At 36.4% G+C, this 26441-nt stretch overlaps 1 protein-coding gene across 1 annotated transcript in view; it reads right to left on the bottom strand.

Annotated features, from left to right (window-relative positions):
* SLC4A10 (solute carrier family 4, sodium bicarbonate transporter, member 10) overlaps window positions 1-26441 on the bottom strand; it is a 117933-nt gene that overhangs the window by 4271 nt on the left and 87221 nt on the right. Inside the window, exons 15-24 of the mRNA XM_010009798.1 lie at window positions 16088-16193; window positions 13096-13257; window positions 12737-12850; window positions 12092-12253; window positions 9707-9958; window positions 8316-8384; window positions 5805-5978; window positions 5087-5209; window positions 1970-2037; window positions 220-336 (exon numbers count right to left, since the gene is read on the bottom strand). Coding sequence (XP_010008100.1) covers window positions 220-336; window positions 1970-2037; window positions 5087-5209; window positions 5805-5978; window positions 8316-8384; window positions 9707-9958; window positions 12092-12253; window positions 12737-12850; window positions 13096-13257; window positions 16088-16193 — 1347 coding nt within the window. The remainder of the gene's footprint in view (window positions 1-219; window positions 337-1969; window positions 2038-5086; window positions 5210-5804; window positions 5979-8315; window positions 8385-9706; window positions 9959-12091; window positions 12254-12736; window positions 12851-13095; window positions 13258-16087; window positions 16194-26441) is intronic.

Raw genomic sequence — 26441 nt, 5'->3', positions numbered from 1 at the left:
TAACTAAGTAGCATGCAAATATTTGTGATTTTTTTTTTAATTGTGCATTTGTGTTTTGAGCTCAGAATATCATGACTGGACATAAATAAAAAGAAACCTCAAGAAATAAAACTGCAAGATGCTAGAAACCTTTCTAATCCCTAGCACAGTATTCACAATATTCTGATATTGGTTTGACACCAATACATAAAGTACAATGAAGTAAAAAAAAATTAAAACCTTTTAGAAGGAAAGCTTGACTCCTTATCTTTTGCATTCTCTGAGGATATCAACAATGTCTTCCACACAGCAGTTTTTGCCATTTCATCCGAAATGTTTATCACAGATGGGTCATCTCTAGGTAAGAATAAAAGTAAATACACAATAAAACAATGAGCAATCAGTCTTAGTTACTTATTAACTCTATAAAAGTCCTTGAAAATTGAGTTACAAAATTATGTTATACTTCAAAAATCCTGAACAATGACTTAAATATTCTCTTAAAACATCTTAGCACTTTTCAGTATTTTCCTCCCCCAACAACAATTAATCACAGTAACACCAATGAAATACGCTGTATCAGTTCCAAATAATAGAGAAAAATGAGGAACTGTGAAATTAAATATTGCCCAAGATATCTCAGCATGCCAGTGGCATAGATGGATTAAACAAGAATCCTAAGAGCTCGTAACAGTTCTCAAAGTACTTATGCTCTGAAACTCCATCTGCTTTTAAAACAATTTTAAAAGCAATCAAAAACCTTGACATAGTCAAAGATTTAAGAGCTCTAATAAAAATGCTCCAATTAAACAAGCTAATCAGTAGCTTTAAGCAACAACTTTAATTACTATGCCCTTAGCTTTACCTGGACTGCTCCAAATACATATTTATACACTTGAGAATAATAGTCTCTTAAATGTTTGTAGGGCCTGCCTGTCCTAACTTCATAGTTTACATATGGCTTGACACTCAGTAAACCCTCAGTAAACTTGTTTGCATAGTGTTTTGAGGACCACTTTATCAACCAATGTCTTGACTTCTTTTTAGCTGTAGGACTGTGACCCTGACAGTACAGAAAGTCAGGTATCATCCAGGCAACTCTACCAAAATAAACAAACTACAGATCAATATAGATCACACCTGAAAATAAATTAAGCTAACTGTTGCTAATATAAAGTAGAACAAAAAGGCATTGACAAAAGAAATAAAAACCAAGACCATTAGAAGTGTGATGAATCAAAAGTAAGAGATAGACTGGGATTTTTCAGAGGCACAGACTATTATTTGCCTTAGAAGACATTAGGGTAATTCTGTGTTAAAATATAAGGCAAGAAGCCACTCTAAGATAAGTGTATAAACTCACTTTAATGCAGAGGTTACTATCACCAGATATTTCAAATCTTTATTAAGAACTTTCTGAAAACTGAAAATTAAAGTCCTTATGGGCTGGCCATGCATATTATTACTAGCTATAACATGGGTGCTCATGGTTTTTAAGTTGTGTCAACCCTGCATTATGCCTTATCTACAACAGCTCTTGATTCATTTATTATCTCAAACAGATAGGATCTTAATTAGAATGTTTTAAAATGCAATACTCTAGAACAGGCTTTTCTGGGGTGTGTTCAAAACCTTTCCTGGCTCCCTGCAAGCATCAAAGTGAAGGGTTCGACCTGCTCTACATTTTCCTTCCCTGTTGTGCATGTCAGAAGCCAAGGCTCACTATGAATGGCCTGATCCTGCAGTCCTGCCCAAGGGAAAACTTCACCCAATGTGTCCTTTTCTTAAGGACCATGAGATTGTGTGGAAAGACTAGAAAAGGACTGAGCTTGTTAAATGCTGTGATATATAGTTCAGTTCACCTATCTGTACTCTACTACCAGACAAACAACCCTCCTAACATTCAGTAAGCATTAAGAATAAATATTGTGGCATGTTTATTTTATTTGTTTAATTGCAACTCACCTAAAAGAGGAAAGGTATATTTTACCTGTAATGTCCTTCTAGTGGTAATTGAACAGTCCCTTCCTCTTCCATTGCTAGCATACTTTGCTCTTCCTAGAAGGAAGAAATTTAGATATGAGACAGGATATGATGATGTGAAAATTATGTACTTTAATTCTCTTTCCATTTTCTTTAAGTATTCATTTGAACTTCTCAAAGTAACATACTTTGCAACTTCCTTCATGTAAATATTTGACATTTAAAACCTCTTCTATTTTAAAGTATGTGTCTTCACCTAATGTTATTTTTCAATGCTGAAGAGAGGAGACACTTTTGTAACAAGAAAAATTAGCAACACTAAGTGAGCAACTGTATGGCAAATTGTAAGTATCATGCATAACAGGATACATGCATTGTAATGTTAACATGCAAAAAGTAGGTGAGTCAAATTTAAGTTTGCACATAGTTTTAATATTGATGAAGTTTTATGGAAGTGAAAGGTTGTGAAACAAGACACCAAAATCAGTTTTCACATGAAGGGAAGAAACTTCTTTGAGTAACAGGAAGTGAACTAGAAGACCATTCTACCAACAATCTTTTTGTGAAATAATTACAAATTTAGAAAACCTGTCTTAGGAGGAGAACAAAGCAACACCCATCAAACACCATGTCCTGCCTGCAAGAACACAGGAAAAGGAGACTGTCTCTCCAACATCAACACAAAGCTCCACAGGAGGATTCTCAAGGTTCACACCCCTGTTAGGTCAGGGTAACCATAGCCAGGAGCCTTCAACATGAACGTAACAGTCAGATCCTGCCCTAAACTGTTGCACTGTGAATGTATATGTATGCACTATGAGCATAACAAGACACCCAGAGACCTCCACATCTTTTTTTCCCTTTTTTATATGGCTTTGTAACAGTTTACCCTGGTGCCTGTCTGAAAGTGTGAGTAGGCTCTCCCAAAAAAGAGAGATCCTGGCAGATCACCCAAAACCCCACATGCATCACACACACTGGTAAGTTGGTATTAGCTGGAAGAGCCAGTTATCCAAAATAGTAGAATTTAAGTCCTCTGTACACAGAATTTTTTTTCCTCTATGTTTTACTATTACAGCTATTTTATAAGTCACAACATTTTTTTTCTCCAAATGGGAGAAGCCACTTTGTTCATTCCTGGCTCAGAAAGACTTAATTGATTAACATCAAAGTGGCTTCCAAAGGAGGTCTGTGAGGAGAAGGCACATATAATATCCACTATAAATTTAAAGCCTTGAAAAAGCATGTCCTAAAAATACAAAAACAACTTAAGTGATGAAATGAGGATCCAATCAAGTAAGTTTCAGATCTTGTCAACTATATTTCTGAATATTCTTGTGGGTAGAATACTTCTATTTTTAAAAGCCGTGTGATAGCAACTCTCCAATTAATTCCTTAGGCTACATGTCAGAAGTTTTATTACTGGTTAATTTTGTCATTTCCAGGCTTCACAGCTTCTTAAGTTTTTGACAGTTGAACAGTTTTAATAATAGCTCCAAATATTTAGAAATGCCAAAATATGTAAAAATAACCTCTCAAAATAGACAGTGAATGAAATAAAGTAACACCAGTATATTTTCCCAGTTTTGTTTTCTGATGCCATCCCATCAAGCATGGGAAGGAAAGTGACATATAACCAAACCATAAGGGTAACAAGGAATTGGTTCCAATAACTAGAGCCACAAGAAAAGAACTACCTAGGTTACTTCTGGTTACTCTGAATTGTGATGACAACAGATACTGTGATGAAACAACACTCTTCAATTCAAGGGGGAACACAATGACTCACATATTTTAATTGCAGATGGTAGTTTTACAGGCACATACTAAATAGTAAATAATCATCATGATGTTTATCGCCTTGGTAAAACGTTTTCCCCAGAACGTACTCTATGAAACTATAAAGTTTAATGTGTCAAGGAAAGCAAAATTATAGTTCTCCAGGTTACAGATAAGTTGTCAAAGGTCACAGAAGAATCCTAGAGGCAAAGAAATCTAGTTTTCATAATTACGTGTTCGAATTATTAGCTCCTGTCCTATTTCTGCAAATAGACTTACCAATGGGAATCTTTACACACACCCAGTTCACTAGTCTCAGATGACATTCAGAGTGTCCCTAAGGACAAATTGCTGATCTCTCCATTCACATTGTCTAGTTTTTGCAGTACCCTTTTACCACCAAAAAGGTTAAGTCTCGCAGGTCTGTGGGGCATCTTAGAGGTCATATGCACAACTGTCCCCAGAGCACTCCCACCTAGAAGTGACCACAGCTTGCCGCCACCACCACATGGCACTGTTTGTACCTTCACCTTCCACTGCCACGTCAGCCTCACACGATGTTACCATTTAAAAGTGCTGATGCAGAATACACGACTCCCATTTAAAATAACCTGGCACCAACATATTCTACCTACTGCTCCTGCACTTAGTGGTTCTTCATTGAGATTTGTCCCTCATTTATTTGGGCCCAATACTGACATTCCCTAACAGCTGACACTGAACAGGGACAAAGGGTGAGAACCTCCATCCTTTGCATATAAAGTTACTTAATATTCCCACAGTTTTAGATGATATTCAAACAAGCAATTCACAAAGCAGCAACTAGAAGAAAATACTATCAAATTGATGAAAAACTGGTTAGAAGGCTACAGTCAGAAAAATCAGTGTTTTGCTGTCAAAATACAGGAACATTCTGAGTAGAAATGTGTAAGAATCTGTCCTGTATGAAGTTTGTAAGAAATTATTTTACATGCATATTCTTTGAAAGGAGACAAGGAGTGCAGTCAACAGTGCCTCAGGCATCTGAGGACTTTCCTACAGATTCATCCCTGCACTTCATCTGCGCGGGTCTAAGGAACAATCCCCTGGAACACTGTAGATACTATGTTATATGACACTATGGTAGCTTAAGAACGTACATCTATTAGATATCCCCACCTAAGTGGGATTAGAACTAATCTAATTAGATTTGCAACCTTAAAAGGACTTCTGCAAAACATTACAATATTACACTTTGGATAATATTAACAAGTTTGCCTGTTGCATGGAATATGCCTTATTTACAGAATTTTCTCTAAATGTCTGAAGGAGAAACACAAAAAAAAACCCTGAAACCATGACCCACCTCTTTCTCAGCATCTTCCAGTTTCTTTTTCTTGCTCTCAGGCATCAAATCATCTAACCAACTGAGTTCCCGCTTAGTAAAAAAGAAATCCATTAGTTTTCGGACAAATACCAAAGCTAGGACCTGTAAAGATATTAATTCAAACAATTAGGAAATAACGCAAGTAAAACTGACAAATATGCTTGTAGAGAAATACTTTTTAAAGTGACCACAGTTTACAGCTAGAATTTTATCCTTTAATTTGGACAGGCCAACAGCTGGTCTTCCTTTGTTCAAATGAAGTCTGGCTTGAAGCATTTAACAATCACTGAGGTCAGTAGATACTTTTTATTTTGAATTAGTCAGATAATCAGAGAGATCTGTTAAGCAGCAGAATAGATTTTTTTTTATTTCCAGCAAGACACAGAACTATCAGTAAAGTTCCTCAGTGCAATAAACAATCGTCCTTAAAGGGTGAATGCTTTTTTTTTTTTTTTTTTTAAGAGAAGAATTTTCCTGAACAGAATATTCACACACATAAACAGAGTGGCACCTACTCTTAAACTAGAGGTTATATGTAACATCTTTGTTATATGCAAAATACAGTATGAATTGTTCTTGAACACTGAGTCAAAGCAATATTGTAAATACCTGCCTGCAATTAATTTTTTTCTTCAATAATAAATATCCACAAGTAAAATAAAAGGTATTTTTAGAGGAATTAAAAGACATTTCATACCATCATAGGAAAGACAATGGCAGCTCTTGAAACCTTTATAATCCACAGAAGCACAAGGCAACTCAGCTGAATTATGGTGAAGAGATGGACCTTTCTAAGAGGAACATGCCTCAGATAAATAAAATCTGGCTGGTGCTTTGCAGGCATCCAAAACAACTTTATCCTGTCAAAAAGCTGAAAGATAAATTTTTTAAAGTTTGCATCTAAATGAGCTGTAGGATCATCTATGCTGACATTCACACACTGACTGATTATCCTTCATTTCTGGCTTGTTATTCTAAAGGCAAAAATGTGCAGAAGTTCAGGAGCACAGAAGATTACTTATCTCAGTTACAGTCATGAGCCCTGAATCTAGTAGTAAAGGACTCATATTCTCTCCAGCTGAGCCACCAGAGTAAGAATGAGAACCATTATTTTGTTAGTCATACTACTTAAGTTCCTTTCAATTTTGATACACATTTGTCTCCTCAGGTATTTCTATGTGCCGAAATACTGGATTCTGCTGAATTGCACTCTGTATAGTCATACTCCAATAAACATCCTACTCATACCTGTACAATGTGTTACACACAAAGAAAATAGTTACTTTAAAATAGTACTGCTAAGATTTCAAGTCAAGAACTCTTAAAGTTAGGCAAAGCCAAACTTCAAAGCAGACATGACTCAATTATGAATCAATCTGAATGGAAGCTCATTGATCCCGTTGGGCATACCCACTATTACACTGCCTTTCTAATACATTCTAAACTTTGTTTTTTCAACAACTAAGCTGTTTTCTCTAGCACACAAAAAGCTGATCATGGAAGGATCTCTTCAGTCTTCTAGCTCTTGCGTGTACTTCAGCAGACACTTTATCCCAGGCTGTTCCCTGTTATACTTTCTTCACAGAACCAGGAACAAAAAAAATACCCAATCCCACCAAACAAAAAAAAGAATGCCAGACAGCCAACTGTCATGCTGTTAGGAATGTACATGAGAGGTTCTTGTTTTTCAGACCTATTTGGTTCTGCACTGACACAAGACTTTGTGTCACCTGCTACAGCACTGTGATGATGGTAATGCACCATTTCTCCTTGCATGGATGAGCTATGCTATATTCGAACAGTCTTCAGAAATTTCAAGTTTCAGGAATTCTTACTGAGCATGTGCAAAATGCATTTTTTAAAAGCAGATAATTTGGCCAGATTTGAGCAGATTTCTTTTTCACAGAAACAGCAAAAAGCACATCCTCCCACAAAAAAACATCTTATCAAATCTACATTCCTTGTCCCTGCTTGGGGGAGGGAGGAAGGAAGGGGGATGTTATCACTTTTCCAAGTAAAGACAGCCAGATTTTAGCATGCTTTAAAACAACTTCTCAATAGGGTACTTTCTCATACCCTTTTTCTGAGAAACAGCTGAACCATATTAAGTTTAAATTATCTAAACTTTAGTAAAAACCAAACTACACTTCTTAGAATATAAACCCAAATGGTAAGAGCCAGGCGAAGTTATAAAAAAAGTCTCTGAATAGAAAAACACCAATCAAAAACCAAGACATGTTACTAGCTTTGTGTATAAATAACAGGTAAAAAAAGGCAAGACATTTTTAACTCACAGTTAAGAATTTAATGAAAGAAACAATCAGACATTTTCTTTGCTCTTCATATTTGACAACCTCTCGCACAGGACAATTTATGTTTTCACCATGTGATTGTTCTTAATTGTCTTGGTAACTGTATCATTTCCTCAACTTTCAGCAAAAGCACACTTGAAAATTTGAGTGTGTCAGATGGGCCAAAAGATTTGACAACCATGCCATTTAACACTGCAGACATCCAGGAGAAATGGGATATAGGATACCATGACCAACCCTGACCTGAATGCCAGAGTGCCTGGGTTTGGCCAGGGGTTCCTACTTACAGCCACCAAAGGAATGCTGCCCTTCCAGTAGACTTGCCCTTCATCCCTGACACCAGAAATTAAGTAGCAAAGAACTTGCAACAGTTCCACTTACCATGGGACTTGCAACAGTTCCATTTCCCTGCCAGTGGCATTTATTTGCACAGGAAATAACTTCAAAATGTCACCTATGTTAGTTTTAGGGCAACTTAGCCAAAAGCCTCCTACAGGCAAAGTTCAAGATCAAGCATACCACTAGAAAGACACTAACTTGGAAACTGAAAAGGCAGCAGACAAGAGTGAACGCAAAGGCAGGGGAGAAGGAATGGCTCCTGATAGTTATTACTCAGTTTTTAGGCTCAGCCAAAATACCCTTGATAACACGGGAGAACAGAAAAATCAGCACCTAAAAAATAAAAAATTGGAGCACATTACCTAAAGGGAATACTCTATTTAGAGAGAATCCATTTTCTTTTTTAAGTGAGTCACTTTCAAGAATTTAAGGTTGGCAACAGTCCTTTAAGTGTATACACAAAAGATAGTAAAATAATGTAGTAAGAATAACTACACATTTTATAGATCATCAGTATATTTATCATCAGTAACACACTCTTCATAAATCCACTTTACCTGAATTCCCTTTAGAGATGAAGCACCCATGTAAAGAAATACTCCATAAAGTACTGGCATAGGAATAAACTGCACAAACAAGCAGAGAAAATGAAGAGCATATTAAATACCATTTATCAATTTTAAATGCTTGTAGAAAGACATTCTAAACAGTTGAAATTCAAAGTGCCATATGCCTGCATTAATCAGACAAGTTGTAAAATCAGAGTCACTCAATTACAAATTAATAATGTTTCCCAGCATAAAGCAAAAGAAGAATCTGGCTCTATAGTTTCATTTTTCCCTCAAAGCCAGTTATTACAAAATACTTTATTCACTATTAGTAAAATTAACAGAACTCTGTGAAAAATGAACGTGTTCGATACATACTTAAATTCTGTACTTAAAAGACTGCTCAGGAGAGCACGTGGATAATAAGTAAAGCTATAATCCTCAGAAAAATCTTCAAGACACACACAAAATCATACTGCTAAAAGAAATGTTCTGTGCTGTAAGCATTTAAAAATGGGTAAATAACCTATGGAATGATTTTGTAAAAGGCTACTTTAAACGTTCAGGCTCTTAGTATACAGTGTGTAGATAAAGGAATATTTCCATAACTAAGTATCTGTTTTAAATACTAAAGTACATAAATACTAAATATGTAATACTAAAGGCATAAAATGCGTGTTTCATTTGTTTTCAAAGTGAAGGTTTTATGATATACTTAATAAAATACTACTGAGAAGTACAAGTTCTAAGGGCTTATTGCCTACACTGTGACAACATCCAAGTCTAAATTCTGGTCTTACTGAAGCCAGTGGCAAAACTCCCAGTGATTTCTCAGGGGGCAGATCATTCTTAAAAAACAGTATTATGTATATAGATGGCGTTACACAGGCACATTTAACTAGACACGGAGTTTCAGGACACTGGTGAGCTGTGTTGCGTATGCAGGCAGCATGAGCAAATTTTCATGTTCATTTCCAAGAAATGAGCCACAGAACTTCTCTTGCAACTGTGAAAATATTTTAAATTATCTAAAATCACAACATGCTTTTAAGTTTTCTAAATAAATCTACTTCTTGGTATAACTTAGCAAGGCCATTTCATGGTAATTTGCCATGGGCCCAAAGTATAGAAAAAGGGTGAATCTTTATACACTGCAGGTCAACAACAGAATTCCTTCAGTCACGCCAGATTTGCATTACAAAGTTTTTGTTTTAAAAATGTTAGATGACCCTCGCCATTTTATTTTGCAAAATTAGAATTCCACTTTAGATTACCATTTCGTAACATATGCTTGTTAGTAACATGCCTGGAAAGGACACTCATTAAAGAACACAGTAACATCAGCGAAATGTTCAGTGCAGTGCAGTATTCTTTAGCTTTTCCTTACTTCCCCAAATTACCTTCAAGATACTTGTCAAAAAGACAGATGAGCCCATAAGGATAAAAATCATGAGCCCTGTGACTCTTTGCTCCCGTATTCCAAGAAATTTTGGCTGCTCCCCTGGAGCAGAGCACTCCGATTCCAGTTTTAAGCTATTCACATGGGAAATAGAGAGGACAGTGGCTGCAACAAACCACGGCAATCCCATAATAGAGCACACTCCAAGCATGACTGCCACCATGAGTAGGTCGAGATGGTATCCGCATCCTTTCTGTTAAAAAAAGTAATGACAACGAGAAGATATAAAATGATATCTGAATAGAGGAGAACACTCTCCACAGGCATTCCTATAGATGGCAAGCACATGATAGTACTAATGCACTTTCATCTTCTCTAAGAGCAGATAGCTATAAATTAAGAGAAACTAAACTATAATTAGGCTATAAACAATAAATTAATATTCATCATCAGGCACTGTTTTACTAGTTTCCCTATTCAATACTTACAAGTTGTATCATAAATACTCACATGAGAAGTCAGCACAAAACCTCTGGGTTTGGATCATCTCTGTAGTAGTGAAATACTCTGTAAATTTACCAGCAGGATGATGTTGCTTTGCTTTTATAGTAGGGGATAAAACCCTTGGGTAAAATCTTAGATATATTTAAAAACCTGCAAGTACAACCTGCGCTTGAAAATGACCAATGATCTGCATCAAGCTTGGTTGTACAGATAGATACCTGTTACCATAGCTGAGAGGGATACTTCTTTTCAATTTTAGTAAGTACCCAGGACCCACACAGCTGCAAGCAGGCACTCAAGCTATTTTCCTTCAAAAAGTCAGGCAGGTAGTTATCTCCACCAAATTTCACAATACGGCAACAAATCCAGTGTCATGGTCTGATGAAACAGTGATGTTCATGCAAACAATGTGAACATGTTGAACCATAATTCTGCCTGTAAACCCATGCAAATGCCTTTTGACATAAAAAAAGTAACTAAACTAAACTTGGAAGGGTTTGCTACAGAGACTGCCAAAAGCTGAAATGTGCACTATTCAGAATTTGCTATGGGAAGTATAAAAAAAGAGGGGAAAACGAGTTGGAAGCAAACAAATCATTTCTTTCTGAAGACAACTTTTACTTCTAAAATGGGAAGCGTCTGGGTTTATGAAAATGTAAGCCACATATCAAAATGAAAATGCCATCTTATTTGCTTACATTATTTAAAAAGGGGAATTCATGTAAAGAAAACGAAAAGAATCAACTCTAGCAACCTTCCCTCACTCCCCAAAAGTGCTTTTGAGTCTTATCTCCATGACACATCTTGACAAACTCAGAGATGTGTCAAACACAGATATTAGTTACATGCACAATGAACTCAAAGAAAGAGTTTAATTCTAAATCCTAACAGAGACACCTTTTTTTACCTTCTGACACATTTATGAGGAATGTATCTGCTAATGCATACAGAATCCGAGAGCATTTCCTCACATTCATACATGATCTGAGGAACCTGACATATGGGAAGAAAAGGAAGCATAGCAACAGGTGATGCTACACCAGACCCCAGCAAAACTAAAACGCAGCAAGACAAGGGGGCAGCCAGGAGGACCATCTGACTCCCAGATGCCAGTGCTGAAAAAACGCATTCCAAAGCTTGGCAGCAAATTCCTGCATCTGTCAAGTTAACCACATGCAATGCTATGGATTGACATGAAGAGCCAGGCTGACAAAGAGGGCAAAAAAAGAACATATCAAATGTCACAATCATCCAAGAAGAGGCAGTGCAAAGTGAAGGTTGCAAATGCATTTGCTTAAAGCAACTTGGGATTGGATTGCTGCTTATTAAAAGTATGTCAAAAAAAGCCTAAGCTCGCTGCATATACATGTACAGAAACCTGCTGCTAGATTTTGCCCAACAGTTTTTCAGAGGGGTGATGTCCCTTTTTCTCTCTCCATCTGTAGGCAACTAAAGTGTTAGAGAACAGAGCAGGAAGTTGTCCTATGTTTTAAGAACCCATTGTGCCTCTAAAGCTCACTTCTATTCTTCTCCTTTCTTAAGATAAGAAGGGCATAAAAAAAATTGGATTGGTAGAAACACAGAGAAGGACAAAGAAAGGAAAGAAGATCATTTTGTATTACAAAATAACCCCTAAATAGTTTTTTAAAATACAATCTAGCAGAACAAGCCAATATCTGAAAAGGCAATTAATATTACAGCACTTAAGGAAATCATTAACTTCCAGATTTTTTTTCTTTAGGTGAATGGGTATCATACTCTAATAAAGCATAAAGGATAGCACTTTCTTGATTCAGAATCTCTGTTCTAAATTACATTCATAAAGATTTCTCTAAGGCAGCAAATCACCGACACAGCAAAAATAAAACTTTTGAATTAATACCTTTAGTTTGTGTTCTTTTCTATTGATAATGACAGCTGTGATCTGCTGGTCCATAAAGATAAGGATAGTGCAAAGCAGGGCTGGAATTACAGCAGCTATCACTGTCCACCAAGGATTAGGCCCCAAAGGAGTAATAAACCAGCCACGATCATCTCTGGTAGGCTATAAAAACAGACATGCATGACCAGTCAGAACTCTAAGAATTATTTACATTCAAACTTCACAAGAATACACACAAGAACATTACTAGGATATGATTTCCTTAAAATCAATCTACGTAAGAGCACAGAAAAATGCTAAACTTTCTATGATACCAAAAAGAGAAGTTATAAAGTCAATACAGGTTTGGTTGTATTTGACACAGTGAGTCCAGAATTTGGAAGGAGATCTAGAATATTACTTTATGATTTGGGTAATTTGAGCCATGGTGGTCCTCACATAGAAGACACTGGGAAGCATGAAGGGGCCTGATGGGAGACACTCACTCACATGGGCCTCTAAATAGATAAGTTGCACAGTACTTGGTGAACATGAAAAATTCAGACTAGTATCGCTACTCCCTGATGATAAAGAAAAAAAACTAATGAACCCAGTATAGCAAAGTACTTTGTCAACACAATAATTCTTTTCTCATTTATCAATTACCTTAAAAGCATTTGGAACCTGAAGTTTTGGTGATGGAATCCCAATGGCATAGTCAATTAAAACCATGGACAAAATAGTGAGAAAGACGGCAAAATCGCTGACAACAGATCGTACCTACGATTATTGAGAGAAACAACAATTTTAACTAAAACATTCATATGTGATTTAGGGTTTCTTTTTCTTCACTGCTTTGAGCCATTTTGTGCTTACAGCTAAAACCACGCTTATTCTGATACAATTTCTAACAGCAAAAGACACGGTGTCCACTTCACCAGCAGTTAACTGAATTTGCAATGTGTATTGAATTAATGCTTACACACGACTAAAAACAAACTTTGAATCCAAAAAATGGCACACACCTTTGTTGGGAAGTATCGGCTAGTTTTGAACTGCTTCAGTGTGGATGACAGCGTTACTGTAGAAAAGAATAAGATGACAGACCAAAAGAGGACATCTGGAACATAAGGGCCGTGATGCCCACAGGCTCGTCCAACAAACTCTCCATGAAACTTTTTACATTCCTATCAGAGAGAGCAAAGTAGTATTGTTCTGAAAAATACCCACGCTTACACTGATAGTTTCTTTCCTATTACATACCTAAATTGCACGCAAATTTTATTACTAGGAATATTATTTTAGATATTTATCGTTTTAAATATTAAAACTCCAAATGTTTGTATCTAGTCTGCATGGAAAACTCTCAAACCTTCAAAAGAATCTCTTTTTTAACCAGCATTAAATGATGAAGTTACAAAGACATATCATAATGTCATTAAAACCCAAATATAATAATATAAACCCAGATTTATTTCAGATGCACAATACACATTTATTTTCTGTTTGCAAGCACAGACTTGCACTTCTACAATTCTTTCCAAGAGAGGAAAGCAAAGCTAAAAAGCTACCAAGAGGAAGGCTGTTCCTGGTGCATTCTCAAGAGCTGATTTTTTGTTCTAACTTCACAGGCCAAGCAATTAAAGAAAAAGGTTCGTAGAATGTACAGTATTAGCCTAAAAGACGACCAATACATTTAATACCACACGGGGGCAGCACATTCCACAAATCGGCTTTTTCTTTAAAAAAGCAATCTGATAAAATGCAGCAAAACCCAAAATCTGTAACATTAATTCCATCCAATATACTATCAAATACATAGATACAGTAGAAAACATGTCTAGAAAAACTCCAATACCACCCTGAGTTGTCTAAAATCATACTTGTTCCAAGTTAACAGGCAGAGAAACAGAGTAGCTCTAAAAATGTGAGTTACAAGCTCTGGATTTGCAGTCCTTTCCTTCTCCTTCCTAAATCCCTCCACACCTATTATTAAGCAAAAAGAAATGCAGCACCCAAAGCCAGAGATTCCAGGCAGCAATATCCTGCAAGATCAGGATCTTTTAGTAACAAATAATCTGGGTCATTGGCTCATCATACTCATGTCACAATAGTGTGGCTTGACATGTTCTGAGAAACCTTGGCTTTGAACAACGGCTGGCTTGAAAAAGAACAGTTAATAGATTTGGTGACTGTGAGACAAAGAAGTGCAGTAAACCTGGGATAAACATGATGCACTTCTGAAATAAAGGTTTCAGGTGGGGAAAAAAATTTTCAGCAAATCCAGAAGAAATTCTCAAGATTCTGGGACATCACCTAGAAAACTTGCCCTGGCCTGAGCTAGACCTTCATGTTGGCACAGCATCATATACCTACTGAAAAGGATTTTGTAGCCATCAGAATAAAGACTTTGCTCACACTGAGTTTATCCTAGATAGCAAAAAAAATGTTGGTGCTACTGTTCCTTTTAAGAGAGAGTGCCAATCTGCATCTTCAGTAACTTGAAACTTTTAAATCGGATACAACAGGAAGAATTGAGTAGTAAAAAAGAAAATGGGAGGAAAACCGACCAAATATTTACAGACAAGTAGGTCTAATCTTTAACTTAATCCTGATGATGCTTACAAGAAATAAATACACAGAAGTATGAAAAATTTCAGTACTTTCTTTAATGACTATAGGGACTCAATAGGAAAAGTAAGTCACTTAAACTGCTACACATGTAAACTGGAGTTTCAGTAATAAGCTTTTACAGAAGTTTTACAGGGCTTTATATAATGCAGCCGGTCTTTTACATTTATAGTTAAAACAAAATCTGTTATTTTAGATTTCCTCAGATGCAAATGTACTCTGAAAAACACTGTCAGAGATCTGAGAAAGTGAGAGGAGGAGTCTGCCCCTGCACAGATGCTCTTAGAGTGTGCTGCAATTTTGAGAATATTCATTCTGGACTGCTGGAATCCCTCAGGCCAGCAGTTCTCAACTTTCTCTCTGCTGTTGCCACACCAACATAGTTGAGGAGCAGTCCTTGCTATCAACACAGAGCAGCCATGGAAGGCTGCTCTTGCTTAACTCCCGATTTTAACTCCTGATTGGAGGACACCAGTTCTTCTGCATTCCTACTTTTGCAAGGAAAAAAAAAAAGTATGTAATGGAGACAGTCCACTGGACTGGCTTTTAAGTGTTTCACTTGTTACGCCTACAATGAGGTTAATACAGATATGTTTTTGCAAGAAGACTTCAGTTTGATGTCTTCTGCACTCAATTCCCTTTGGCTGTGTAATGAAATGATACATCTGTGAGGGAAAAAAATGGTGGCCTTATCTCAATACAGTATTTTAATCAAGTTGTATATATTGCCTTAAGGAAGGCAAACCTGAAGTAATAAATCTTTTAAACCTAGAACGTACCATTTTGAAACAAGCTACATAACCATGTAAGCACCTCAGACTGACTGTAGCTTGTTCTTCCCCACCCTCCCTGTTTCCCCCCCCCCGAAAAAAGATGACACAACTGACACAGCTAACACTGAAGATGTATTTAAGAGATAAATTTGTTCATTTAACAGAAAATGTTACAAAATTTCTTCTACTCTCCTTTATAGCCCATCCAGCTGTAAGAATGTTTTAGAGGAAATAAATGCTTCTGAGTATTTCTACTCAAAGGAGCTTTGGTTTTGTCATCCAGCAGAATTTAGGACAAATCCATTGTCATTTGACATGTTTAGACTTAATCTCAGTCAAATTCTTGTGGTAGTGTGTCAAGAAGTTTCCAAAGCAGGGCACAAAATGCACAATACTTGCTTTAATGTGTACTATCAAGGGCTGCAAAATGCTTACAACAGGAGATCACACTACAAACTCTCTGTTAATCTTTGTTCTATTAAGTATATTTTATGCTTTGATTGAACAAATATGATCAGAAAAAGGAGGTTTTTTCAATATATTTGCTGCAGTAGGAGAGACAAAATTATTTATGCTTAAGCCTTTATTTATTAAATTTCAATGTTTCACTTACTGACACAGTTAGGTTCCCCCATGGCACATCAGATACAGATATGTTGTAGTCCTGCCAGTATTGTAAGGTTTTATTGCTAGGATGTTCTGGTTCCATACAATTGCATCTGAAAAGACAAAGTAATATTTTTTCCTTACTAATAAAAACAATCTATCAGATATTAATCCAAATTATTAACTTTACGACATATTTAAATTGTGCTCTATTTTGCCACATAATTTTAGTTCAAATGAATTCAGAAAATGCATGCTTTGAAGCAGTTCATAGCTCAGTAACTAGTGCTATTACTAGAGTATAATTTGCCGTGAGGTGCATATGCATATATAGTACGTAAAGTGACATATTTAAACCACTGTCCAGAGCAAGCTTTTCCACCTATTTTCCTCCTGTTCTATTGATACCTGCAAGCACAGTTTGTAATACTGATAAAGTGCCAGTTCGCTTCCACCCCGCTATACCTAACATTTCTCTACATGGGATACATTTCTCAAATGCAAACTGTCTCTATCCTCTTCCTTTCTCTTTACCAGAGCACCATTGCATGCAGAACTGCCAAACTGCCCCGTCAACCATCAGGGTTTTGCAAGATCACCAGCACCAAAGGCGCTGTGAACTTCTGTGCCCATTGTTTTTTCTTTCCCCACAGCTGCTTTAAAAGCATGCTTTTCATTCCATATTGTGTAATTTAGCATACAAAAAGTGATGAGGCAGTGTGGGAGGACAATACTGCAAATAGGCAATTCAAAATCAAAATTAAGTCTTTAAAGCCTCTAAAGCAACTGTGGGAAGTTTTTTGTTTAACAAAGCCTTTAACATATGCAGGATACTCAATAGGTTCCAACATGTCAAGTGTGTTTTGCAGTTCTCTTTAATACCACTTTAAAAATTTATAGTACTATCTATCCTGTCAGTATTTCAATGTGCTCATGATAGCTGTAAATAAATTCTGTACTCTCTGATAAAGTCTTCAGGAGCAGCTGGGGACAGGATAACATCTGACTATGAAGTGGAGAGCCAGTGAGCACATATTTGCATTCCAGTTCTAGAAGAGTATCAGTTTATTCACTTACCCATGCCATCTATTTTCTATGTGGCTGTTTATATTTCCACAAAACAACAATTCTCATCTAGATTTGCAGTATTTTTGATGTAAGAATTTCTACCATCTACATTATGAGTACAGAATAGTGCCACTGTATTTTGATTACAATACTATACATGTGACAACAGCTGCATTTATTATATACATAGAGATGCAGGTTGTCTTCGTGCAACTCCTTGCTTTTATTCTAAATGCAGATATTTATAAAAGAAAGAAAAAACCCTTACAGCCCATGAACAAAAAGCAATTAAAAGAATAAAATAAAATGAAGCAACAGCATTCAGAGAAACGGGGCCTGAGCCAAAAGTCCTCAAAGTGGACTGGATCTTTCAAACATATTTAATGTCTTGGAACAGGCCCCGGTGCAGAATGAATGTGTGTTCAATGCATAGTTTAAAATATTATAAAATGGGTTAAATGAAGCAACTAGTGAGCTACAGTAGCGTAATAAAGTCAACAGTATGTCTGTGTCATTGCAAGGGAGTATTTGATGTTCATGCAACAATACAGAGGTGGCTATTTCAGGTTACTACTGTTTCCTGTGAGTATAGGAGCTCCCTGCCCCCTGATGTCCATCGCTGATCACAGACTGGCCAGACGCTAGGCGACGGCCCACTGCGGTTTGATTACAGTAGGCCAAGGTGACGTGGGCTGTTCAATCACAGTCACTTTCTCACTAGAAGGGAAGACTGTGCATGTCATCAACACTACACGGAACAGCTACACTTGCTGCAAATTGCAAAATTGTATTTAAAAGTTGGAGGAGTCAAATTTTCTATTTCCTTAGTCACAAACCTGACAATTAAAGTTATAAGTTTAATACAGCTCAAGTAATTTACCTTCAAACAAAATCATCACCCTGTTTATTTCTGCATCAGTACCACTTTCCTCCTTCATAGCATTCCCGTCTAGCCTTTACCAAATTTCACAGGCATTTACCAATGGCAGATTGCTCATCAGCAATAAGTGACTTGTGCAAACTCCAATCATGCACGCCAGAATCACCCACACCCAAGCACAGAATTAGGCCCTAACTGTAAAAATCAGATCCTGCTTTCTACTAAGAAGATAGTTCAAACAGTGACCTCAGTGGTTTTAAATATATATACATACATATATATAGATATCACTAAAAATAAAACACATTACATTGTTTTCAGTATCATGCATCTTTTGGCAACACTGACCTTTTGCTGTGAGACTGTACCATGGTATAACTGTCTTCCAGCATCACACTAAATATTTAACTTTACAGAAAAGTGAGATGGTAAGAATCTCCCTATCCAGCCCCAAAAAAACACAATTGGAGGTACCATATGGTGCCAGAACATAAAATATTATCTACCAAAATGTGACATTTTGTAACAGATGTAATTGCTTTAATTGATGGCTATTTCCCAACACAACTGACCTGTAAGGAGAAGCTTGCATTAGTGAAATAAACTTTCTACCTTAATCTTTTAAAATTTCTATTCTCTTTCATTGTCATTTTTTACTCTGAGAGGTCAGCTCTCAGGAGAAAAAAGTAAGACTGAACTGTTAACCGCTAACACATCTTTCTATTTTCTTGACAAAAATATTACTCAGAATGCTAGAAAAGAAAAAAAACATTGATTGCCTCTTGGACGTTCAACTGCTCTTAAGTTCTTGTAAAGTTGTTTAAAGTGCTGAGCACCTGCCCACTACAAGATATATGTGGAGTTTATGCTATTATCAATGAGCATACATATACCTGTAAGTATATTTTCTAAGCAACATACTCAGCTCCAAATACAGTCCCAACTATACTATAGTGAAAAAAATAATAATAATTCTCTGCTGCTGATCTCACAATACATCCATTTCATCACACTGATGACAAAACAATTACTTTTGCATCTTTACATTTTTTGTTATTGCAAGACATTCTGATCTCCTGGGAGCAATTCAGGTATCTAAACATGAGCACCTATATACCCCATGGTATCTGTGACATCCATGATGGGTTGGCACATACGTGAGAGCGTCTATGGTAACTCATGCTTTTGCTTTCCAGCAGGTGAAGGCTGAGATCTAAAATGGCACTAGTTACCCAGACACAGGTCACTCTCTATTGTATTTTATATGTCCATGTTTTGCAAGTAGGCAGAAATCAGTGTAGCTTGCTTTCTTTTAGAGTATTTAAATACCTAATACAGCCTATTACAAAGTGGCTCATAAATCTAAGGTAGGCTAATGAACCAATTCAGACAAGACAGTATTCAGAAAACTGCAGGAGAAATGCCACAAGATCAGAACTGACAAAAGGAGAAAGTAACAGAAAAATAATGGCTTGAACCTGCTAGCTAGAAAAGTAACTACAGCAAGGACTCTTTATTGCCATCACATCTTGCAAGGCACTCAAGAAGTCTCTGGCAAATCAAGATGGGGTACAAAGGTTGATTAGAAATAATACATTTTAGGACCGGCTGACAAACTGGTATCCTCTGGAGTCTGTACCTCTCTCCCTTTTACAGGAGGATCAAGACTGGAGCTAAATCTTCAGCACCAACCCAACTGTAACAATATAGGCAGTATAGGTCACTGATGGCATCCCCCTTCCCTTCTTAGTCCCCTTGACCTCCCCAAGCTTTTCCTAGCTCTTTTTGCCTTTGTTTCATAAGTCTCAGTTACATACATTTCATTAACTTGAGGTAGCCATCATAACTTCAGTGTGCAACATTTCCTACAACTTGCCCTGTTTTCAAAGAATAGAGCTAGGATCTTACAACAACAACTTTGGGACATCTCAGACAACTAGCAGTGTTCTTTGTTCTGCAAAAGGAATAGATATTGCTGTCCTTGATGGCACCAAAAAGACTGTATGATCCTTCCTTTTGGGGACAATCAAAGAATCATAGAATCAACTAGGTTGGAAAAGAACTTTAGAGCTTTAAGATCATCAAGTCCAACCATTAAATGGGAAAGGGAATACGGGTTAGTAAAATAGAAACCTTTTAGATGTAAAGCTAGGGATTATTTCCCCCCTCCTTCACAGATCAGCAATAAAAGATAAACATCACTTGCACAACTAGTTAGGTGAAAGGTTCTGCACTAAAAACACTTTCATCTTGACTGCAACTTTCTGTTTACTATAAAAGAAGAAACTTATTCCCTACTCCTATTTGTTCAACTGAATTTAACCTGGGTATGATGGGGGAATCCCTCAAACTTCCACATCTCACCTCCAGTTCTTCAGGCCTGTTCTTCACCATTTTCTTCTCTTTAACCTGTCACATACACTTTCCTCCCCAGACAGACCTTAAACATGCAGCATGGTGCTAGTCCTTTCTGCTGCCACTACAGCCCGTAAAAGAGCTTCGAACAAGAAGCTTGCACGGTGTTTTTGCAAGTAAATAAGACATACATAAATGGTGCAGCTTCTCTGAAAGCCTCATGGCCAGTCATCCTTAGGCAATTGCTTTTTTCAGTGGGTAAGACTAGAAGGCACTTACTATTGATGATTTTATCCAATTCATAAGGCACTGTTTCGGAGCTCCTGTTTTTCCAGCATGTACGTAATTCTAGCTACATCTCTTTATACTAGCTAAGGATCTGATCTATAAAAGATGCAACTGCAGCTTCTTCATCATCAGCCAACATACCATTTACTCTTCCTAGAAGGGCAAAATTTCTTTCTGGCTCGCTTAAGGTAGAGAATGAGATCTGATCAATATGAATATTTATCTTATTAAAAAAAAAACCCAAACAAAAAAACCAATAGGCAAGTATGACAAATGAGTTACAAAATGTGCTTGTTTAAACAATGTCTTTCTAAATATCAGAGCACATATTTGGCAATATAAGTAGGAAGTTTTTCCCCTAAGACAAAGGGTATGCTCTACAAGTGTGCTGTGCACTAATCACATAACAGACAGAATAATAAGATGGTATGAAATGGAAGGTAGCATCACTAATTTTGTTTTTAAAGTAAGTATATATGAATATATGATATGAGAATATATGCATAAGTATTCTTATAGCTGCATTTATAAGGTTGAAGTACATCAACAGCAGAATGCTATGCATGTTTAGATTGTCTCCAAATACACCATTTTCATGTGAATTCTGGTCACTCACAGAGTCCTTCTATTTGTCCAACTACTGCTATAGAAAGGGAACAACAATATCATAGAGGATGACTTTTCCCTGCTATCCCTACACAAAAAAACCCTGTATATCCCTAGCATTAAATTTTCCATATTACTTCCCATGTCAACATTCATAAAAACAAAATCAAAGTCTCTGTGGAGAAGAGACTGGAAACAAAATAATTAATACTGATGGGAAATGGACTTGTCAGTTAAGTTCTATTCTCAGTATCAAAAAATCCTTTCAAAGTACAGCTGTCATGGCAAGACAAGACTTCTTCTTCATTTATTCATGAGATCTGCCATCCTGAATTAGACCATTGAGTCATTAAGTAGCCCGTTTCTGACAATCATGAACATCAGAAGACATCCACGTATATTGTTCTCTGAAGTTGGAAGTCTGTATAGTTTAGCTAATGAAGTTCAGGAGGAAAATAGAAAATTCTGTGAAAGTACCCAGAAGCACAACAGTTTCACACACACATAGAGATAAATCGGGGAGGGGGGAAACTCATGTTAGAGTGAAGAAACGTCAAAGAATCGGGTTTCTTTGAATAGCACATCAGGAGGAGACTGTTGTTCTGTGAAGGGGAAAGTTCAGAAAACAGATTTTTAATCACACTGGAGTTTTGTTAACCCTGACTGTCACTCATAAAGGCTGGTCTTCATTAGCTACCTGGTGCAGTATGCAGTCCATGCATTCTTAGCAGTACTATGATACATAACTAACATACATAGAAGTTGATGTGCAGAATAGTGTAACTGTGGAATATTGACAACCCATCTGAAACCTTTCACTGAGAAACATTTCTAGGATGTCGCTTCACCATGCTTCCAAAGTTCAAAAAATCATATACCCGAGGAGAAGAGATTCAATATAATGCTGGTTCAGAAATAATATAAGGGAAGAGGAAAGGAAAATCTATACTCATATCTGAGTTCAAAGTCATCCTTACAGAAACTGGAATTCAATTACATGCCTGGGATCCTAATGAGAAATTCTGTGCTTATCACCACTAACTCTTCTCATTCCACCAGCAGCTTAAGGAATACAGGATATAAAACAACACAATTTGCATCCAATAATAATGTGTTTAGATTAAGTTATTCAGAAATGAAAGATTCAAAACTTGCTTGTGCAAACAGTAGTACGCACAGAATTAAATCTTTGCAATGTCTTCTAGAAGCAATGGTTTCTATAGCCTGCAAAAGATACCAAGATTGACATGATCTTGGCTCCTTAATTACATCAGAGTGGGATTTTCTACTCCTAATGCTTAAGTGCATGTCAATACCAAGACAGATTGCAATATGCATATTACTATGCCAAGAAATCACTTTAAAATTATTCAATGTAATCTGTTAATAATTGAGTAACTTCTGGTAAAGAATTATTAAAAACAACACGAATTCATCACTCTGAAAAAAAAGAATTAATAAAAACCAAAAGGTATATGAAGTCCCAAGATCTAAGCAACCTCACACTGAGAAATAACTATCTTCTGTATTGCAAGATAACTATCTTAAAATGCTTGTATTTTTAAAAATACTGGATTGCTTTCTAAATCATGTTCCTTTCATCTACAATGCTTACTTTGTTCTCCTTTTGAGAACCTCTGTTTTTAATCCACCCAGTTGTAGGGCTCTCCTTTCCTAGCAAAACCAATATCCTAATATTTAATATACACACTAAAAGTGATGTGCATCAGTGTTCCAGACAGGATTCACTAACTGGAGATATATTTGCTACAGAGGTAGGAAAAAGCAGGAGGAGGAGAGTGCAGAAATAAGAGAGTTGCTATGCCAACCCACAAATGCTAATGGCATGAAAAATACAAAAAGGTCACAGAAAAAAAGAAAAAGAAAGAAAAGCCCAGATCAGAGTGTATGTGTATTTCATTTAATAAACAATGCAGCTACTGTATTTAAATTCATTCAAAACAATGCAGTTTAAAAAGAAAAGAAATTGCAGCACAGTAACACACTGAAAATTAGGTTGTCTTTGTCCTTATTCTGATTTAGCTCTTAGATGTTTTATTCTTTAGAGTCTTTATCATAAAAATGGTGTTTTAAGGAAAAGTTACATATGAATTAATGGATTGGTCTGCAGGTAGACCACCCGATGGTTAGGGCAAATATTTCAACACAGAATAACAAAAAAGCATAATAAAGTGAGTTAAAAGTACATTAGGACTCGTTCTACATTAATAACATCATGCATAAAGATATTTTTTGTTTTCTTGACATAGAATTCTGTAACAAACTCATATCTTCCACCTAAATGGTAAAATGGCAAATACAAATTTTGAGAAATCTTTTACAAGGACTTTCAGCTGATTTTAAATATTTGGGTCTGCTTGAATTTAAAAAAAAAAAAAAAAAGGAAAAAAATCAAACAACTGTTCTGACTGTTCTTTCTATAGTCTTCTAAGGTTTGTTATGGCAGAATACTAGTAATAGCTCCTATACTCTCAAATATAATTCAAGGAGATGCATGCAGTACAGTCTTTTACATGAAACTCCTGCAACAGAGACTGTTTATGACAGAATTCAAACCCACCCAAAATACAGAATGGGTTTTCTTTCTCACTTGAAATATGGTTTCAATCTGGTTGAAATACCAACCATTTCAAATTACAATTTTCTTTGTTTTTCTAGTACTCCAAAGGACAGTACTAACAGCATGCCAATGAATGACTTTTACTGGATCAAACTCACGCCTTCACCAGGGCAAAGGCAACAGTAGAAAGACTACCTGAGGACTTCAGAGCATCCTCAGAAAGCCCATGGGGCAAGAGAGGACAGCTGGGCTACAGCATACACTGAATGCTTTTAGTATGTACAGTGTCCTGACCTATTTATCATCAACTTTTTGAGTGGGCAGCAGGCACAATACGGAAAACAGAAATTTTACAGTATAACCTGAGTTTTCTAGCACAGAATTGCAGATCCAAGATAAAGTTTTACATAAGCTTTGGCTGAGCATTCAAAGAGAAGTAAGTCACACAACCTTTTGAAGTTCACCCATCGCTAATTAAAGAACTGCCAAGGCTTTACTAACAATTAAAAACTTGTCTTTAAAATCCCCAGAGAGGAAAATGCAAACAGCTGTTTTAATTAGCAAAACAGCAGATACTAATTAGCTTCTGTAACAGAGTATGCTGGTCCTTTAAGGAAAGGACCAGTTTCAGCCCAAGTCTGTTACCCATTTAAACTACAAGTAGAAGGACTGGAGTCAGATGCTGCAGAAAAAGCTTCTAATTCCTCATGAAAGCAATATTGCCCAATTTCAAGAACACAAAAATGAGATTTTTATTTCAAGTAAGCTTTTAAGCTTATTGTTCTTCTCATGCCTGATCTTTCTGGAACCAAGGCATGTACAGACATTTAAGCAGGGACTTAATGTCTTTTCTTGTGATGATCCTGTGGGGATGATAATTGTAATACCTTCTGAGCAAACGGCCACTGTGTCTGGACACAGTAATACGTGTGTATCTGCACAGCAAACCCATGGAGTTCAGGCTGCACCAAGCCTGCTGTGAAAGCACTAGTCATTTGGGCAGCTGATGTAGAATTGCTCCAAAAGAGCACATCTTTCTGTTCTCCCAACCTGTCTGGGACAGTTCTGAACAACTAAGAAAAACTCAGATGAAGGAGAAGAGAGGGAAGAGAAAAGAAGAGGCTGGAATTACCACCTTGCTGTGTTCGAAGTACAGATCCTTGGAATTGGCACACGTACTCTTACAAGATAATCTATGGCATTTCCATCAATTTTAAGGCTAAAAAAAAATAAGCCACATCCCATAAGAGATATGTTGCCTATACCTATGTTTACAGATAGACATTTTGGTATTAGGGGGGTCAGTTGCCATGGACATGATATCAATAATAAAAAGCATATTGCTGCAACTAGAAGATACAATGTAAGTGCTGAAAGAGAAACACAATACAAGAGTTCAAAAGTCAATTTATTTGTACTGTCTACACCGAGTGAAATATCTGAAACGATAGGTATGAAATGGTGACCTCAAATAACTACAAAATTATTATATCAAATAATTCTGATAGCTATATATGTGTTTGAAACTACCAGGCAGTGGTCAAATCTTTCTTCCAAACATGTGAAGTATGTTTGGAAAAATCTAAAACTGTTGTGCTGGTATTCCAACACTGTAAGACACGACAGGTCAATAGCTGTAACTGGAGGAAGACAATTGCTGCTCTTTTACCATTCAGCATGCTCTGCAGATTCTACATTCAATGAAGAGTTACCAAGGGCGGATGGCAAATAAACACCACTCTTCAAAAATTAATATGGGATTCTGATTAATGAATGGAATTTTAAATAAAACCAAAACCATTTCTTTGTAAAAATAAGGACTATGATAATAAAATACTTTCATACAATGTAGAGAAATGTATCAACGTACCCCACACACAAGCAAGACTCTTAATCTTATTTCTCTGAAATCTCAAGCGGTGTCACAGGATTCAGCTAACCACACATAAAGCTACATACCCAAGAATCAGTATTCCTATTTGTGTTTATGCTTTTATTACATATTTTAACATCTCAGCTCTGCCTGCTAAATGGTTTGTGAATAATTTTCTGTCTTTGTATAGTATTTCAACATCTGTCTTTCAAAACCATATGAGAACATCTTATTTTCTTTCCCTTTGAGATGACTACTTTTAAGTAGTTAGGAAAAAAAACAACCTACAAACTGTGCTATATGAGGCTCTTCAGAGTGAAATACCGACTTCATACAATTAAAGTGAAATTAAATAAGACCAAGATATAACCTCACCTGCATACATGGTCTATTCTTGATGTTTACTGCTTTCTCTTCAAATTAATATTCCTTTGTCTACTGATTAAACTTTCAGAGATAAATATTTTTTTCAGCATGATGAGAGAGTATGTCACAGCAGAACTATAGTTTCTGTAATTTAACTTGTTCTGTGTATAAAGGTATATAATGCGCATTCAGATTTAGGATTTTCTAACAATTTTTCTAGTGATAACATATACAAAGCTCAAATGTTTTCTCCGTCACTATGTTTTGTTTTTCCCAGCTTAAAATGCAAATGAGACATTTGGTTGAGACACTCCTGTTTTTCCAGTGAACAGAAGATGTGGCAC

The sequence above is a fragment of the Nestor notabilis genome, unplaced genomic scaffold (genome assembly GCF_000696875.1).
Source record: "Nestor notabilis isolate BGI_N333 unplaced genomic scaffold, ASM69687v1 scaffold5302, whole genome shotgun sequence".
Classification (NCBI taxonomy): Eukaryota; Metazoa; Chordata; class Aves; order Psittaciformes; family Psittacidae; genus Nestor; species Nestor notabilis.
This window is presented reverse-complemented; position numbering and strand designations above follow the sequence as displayed.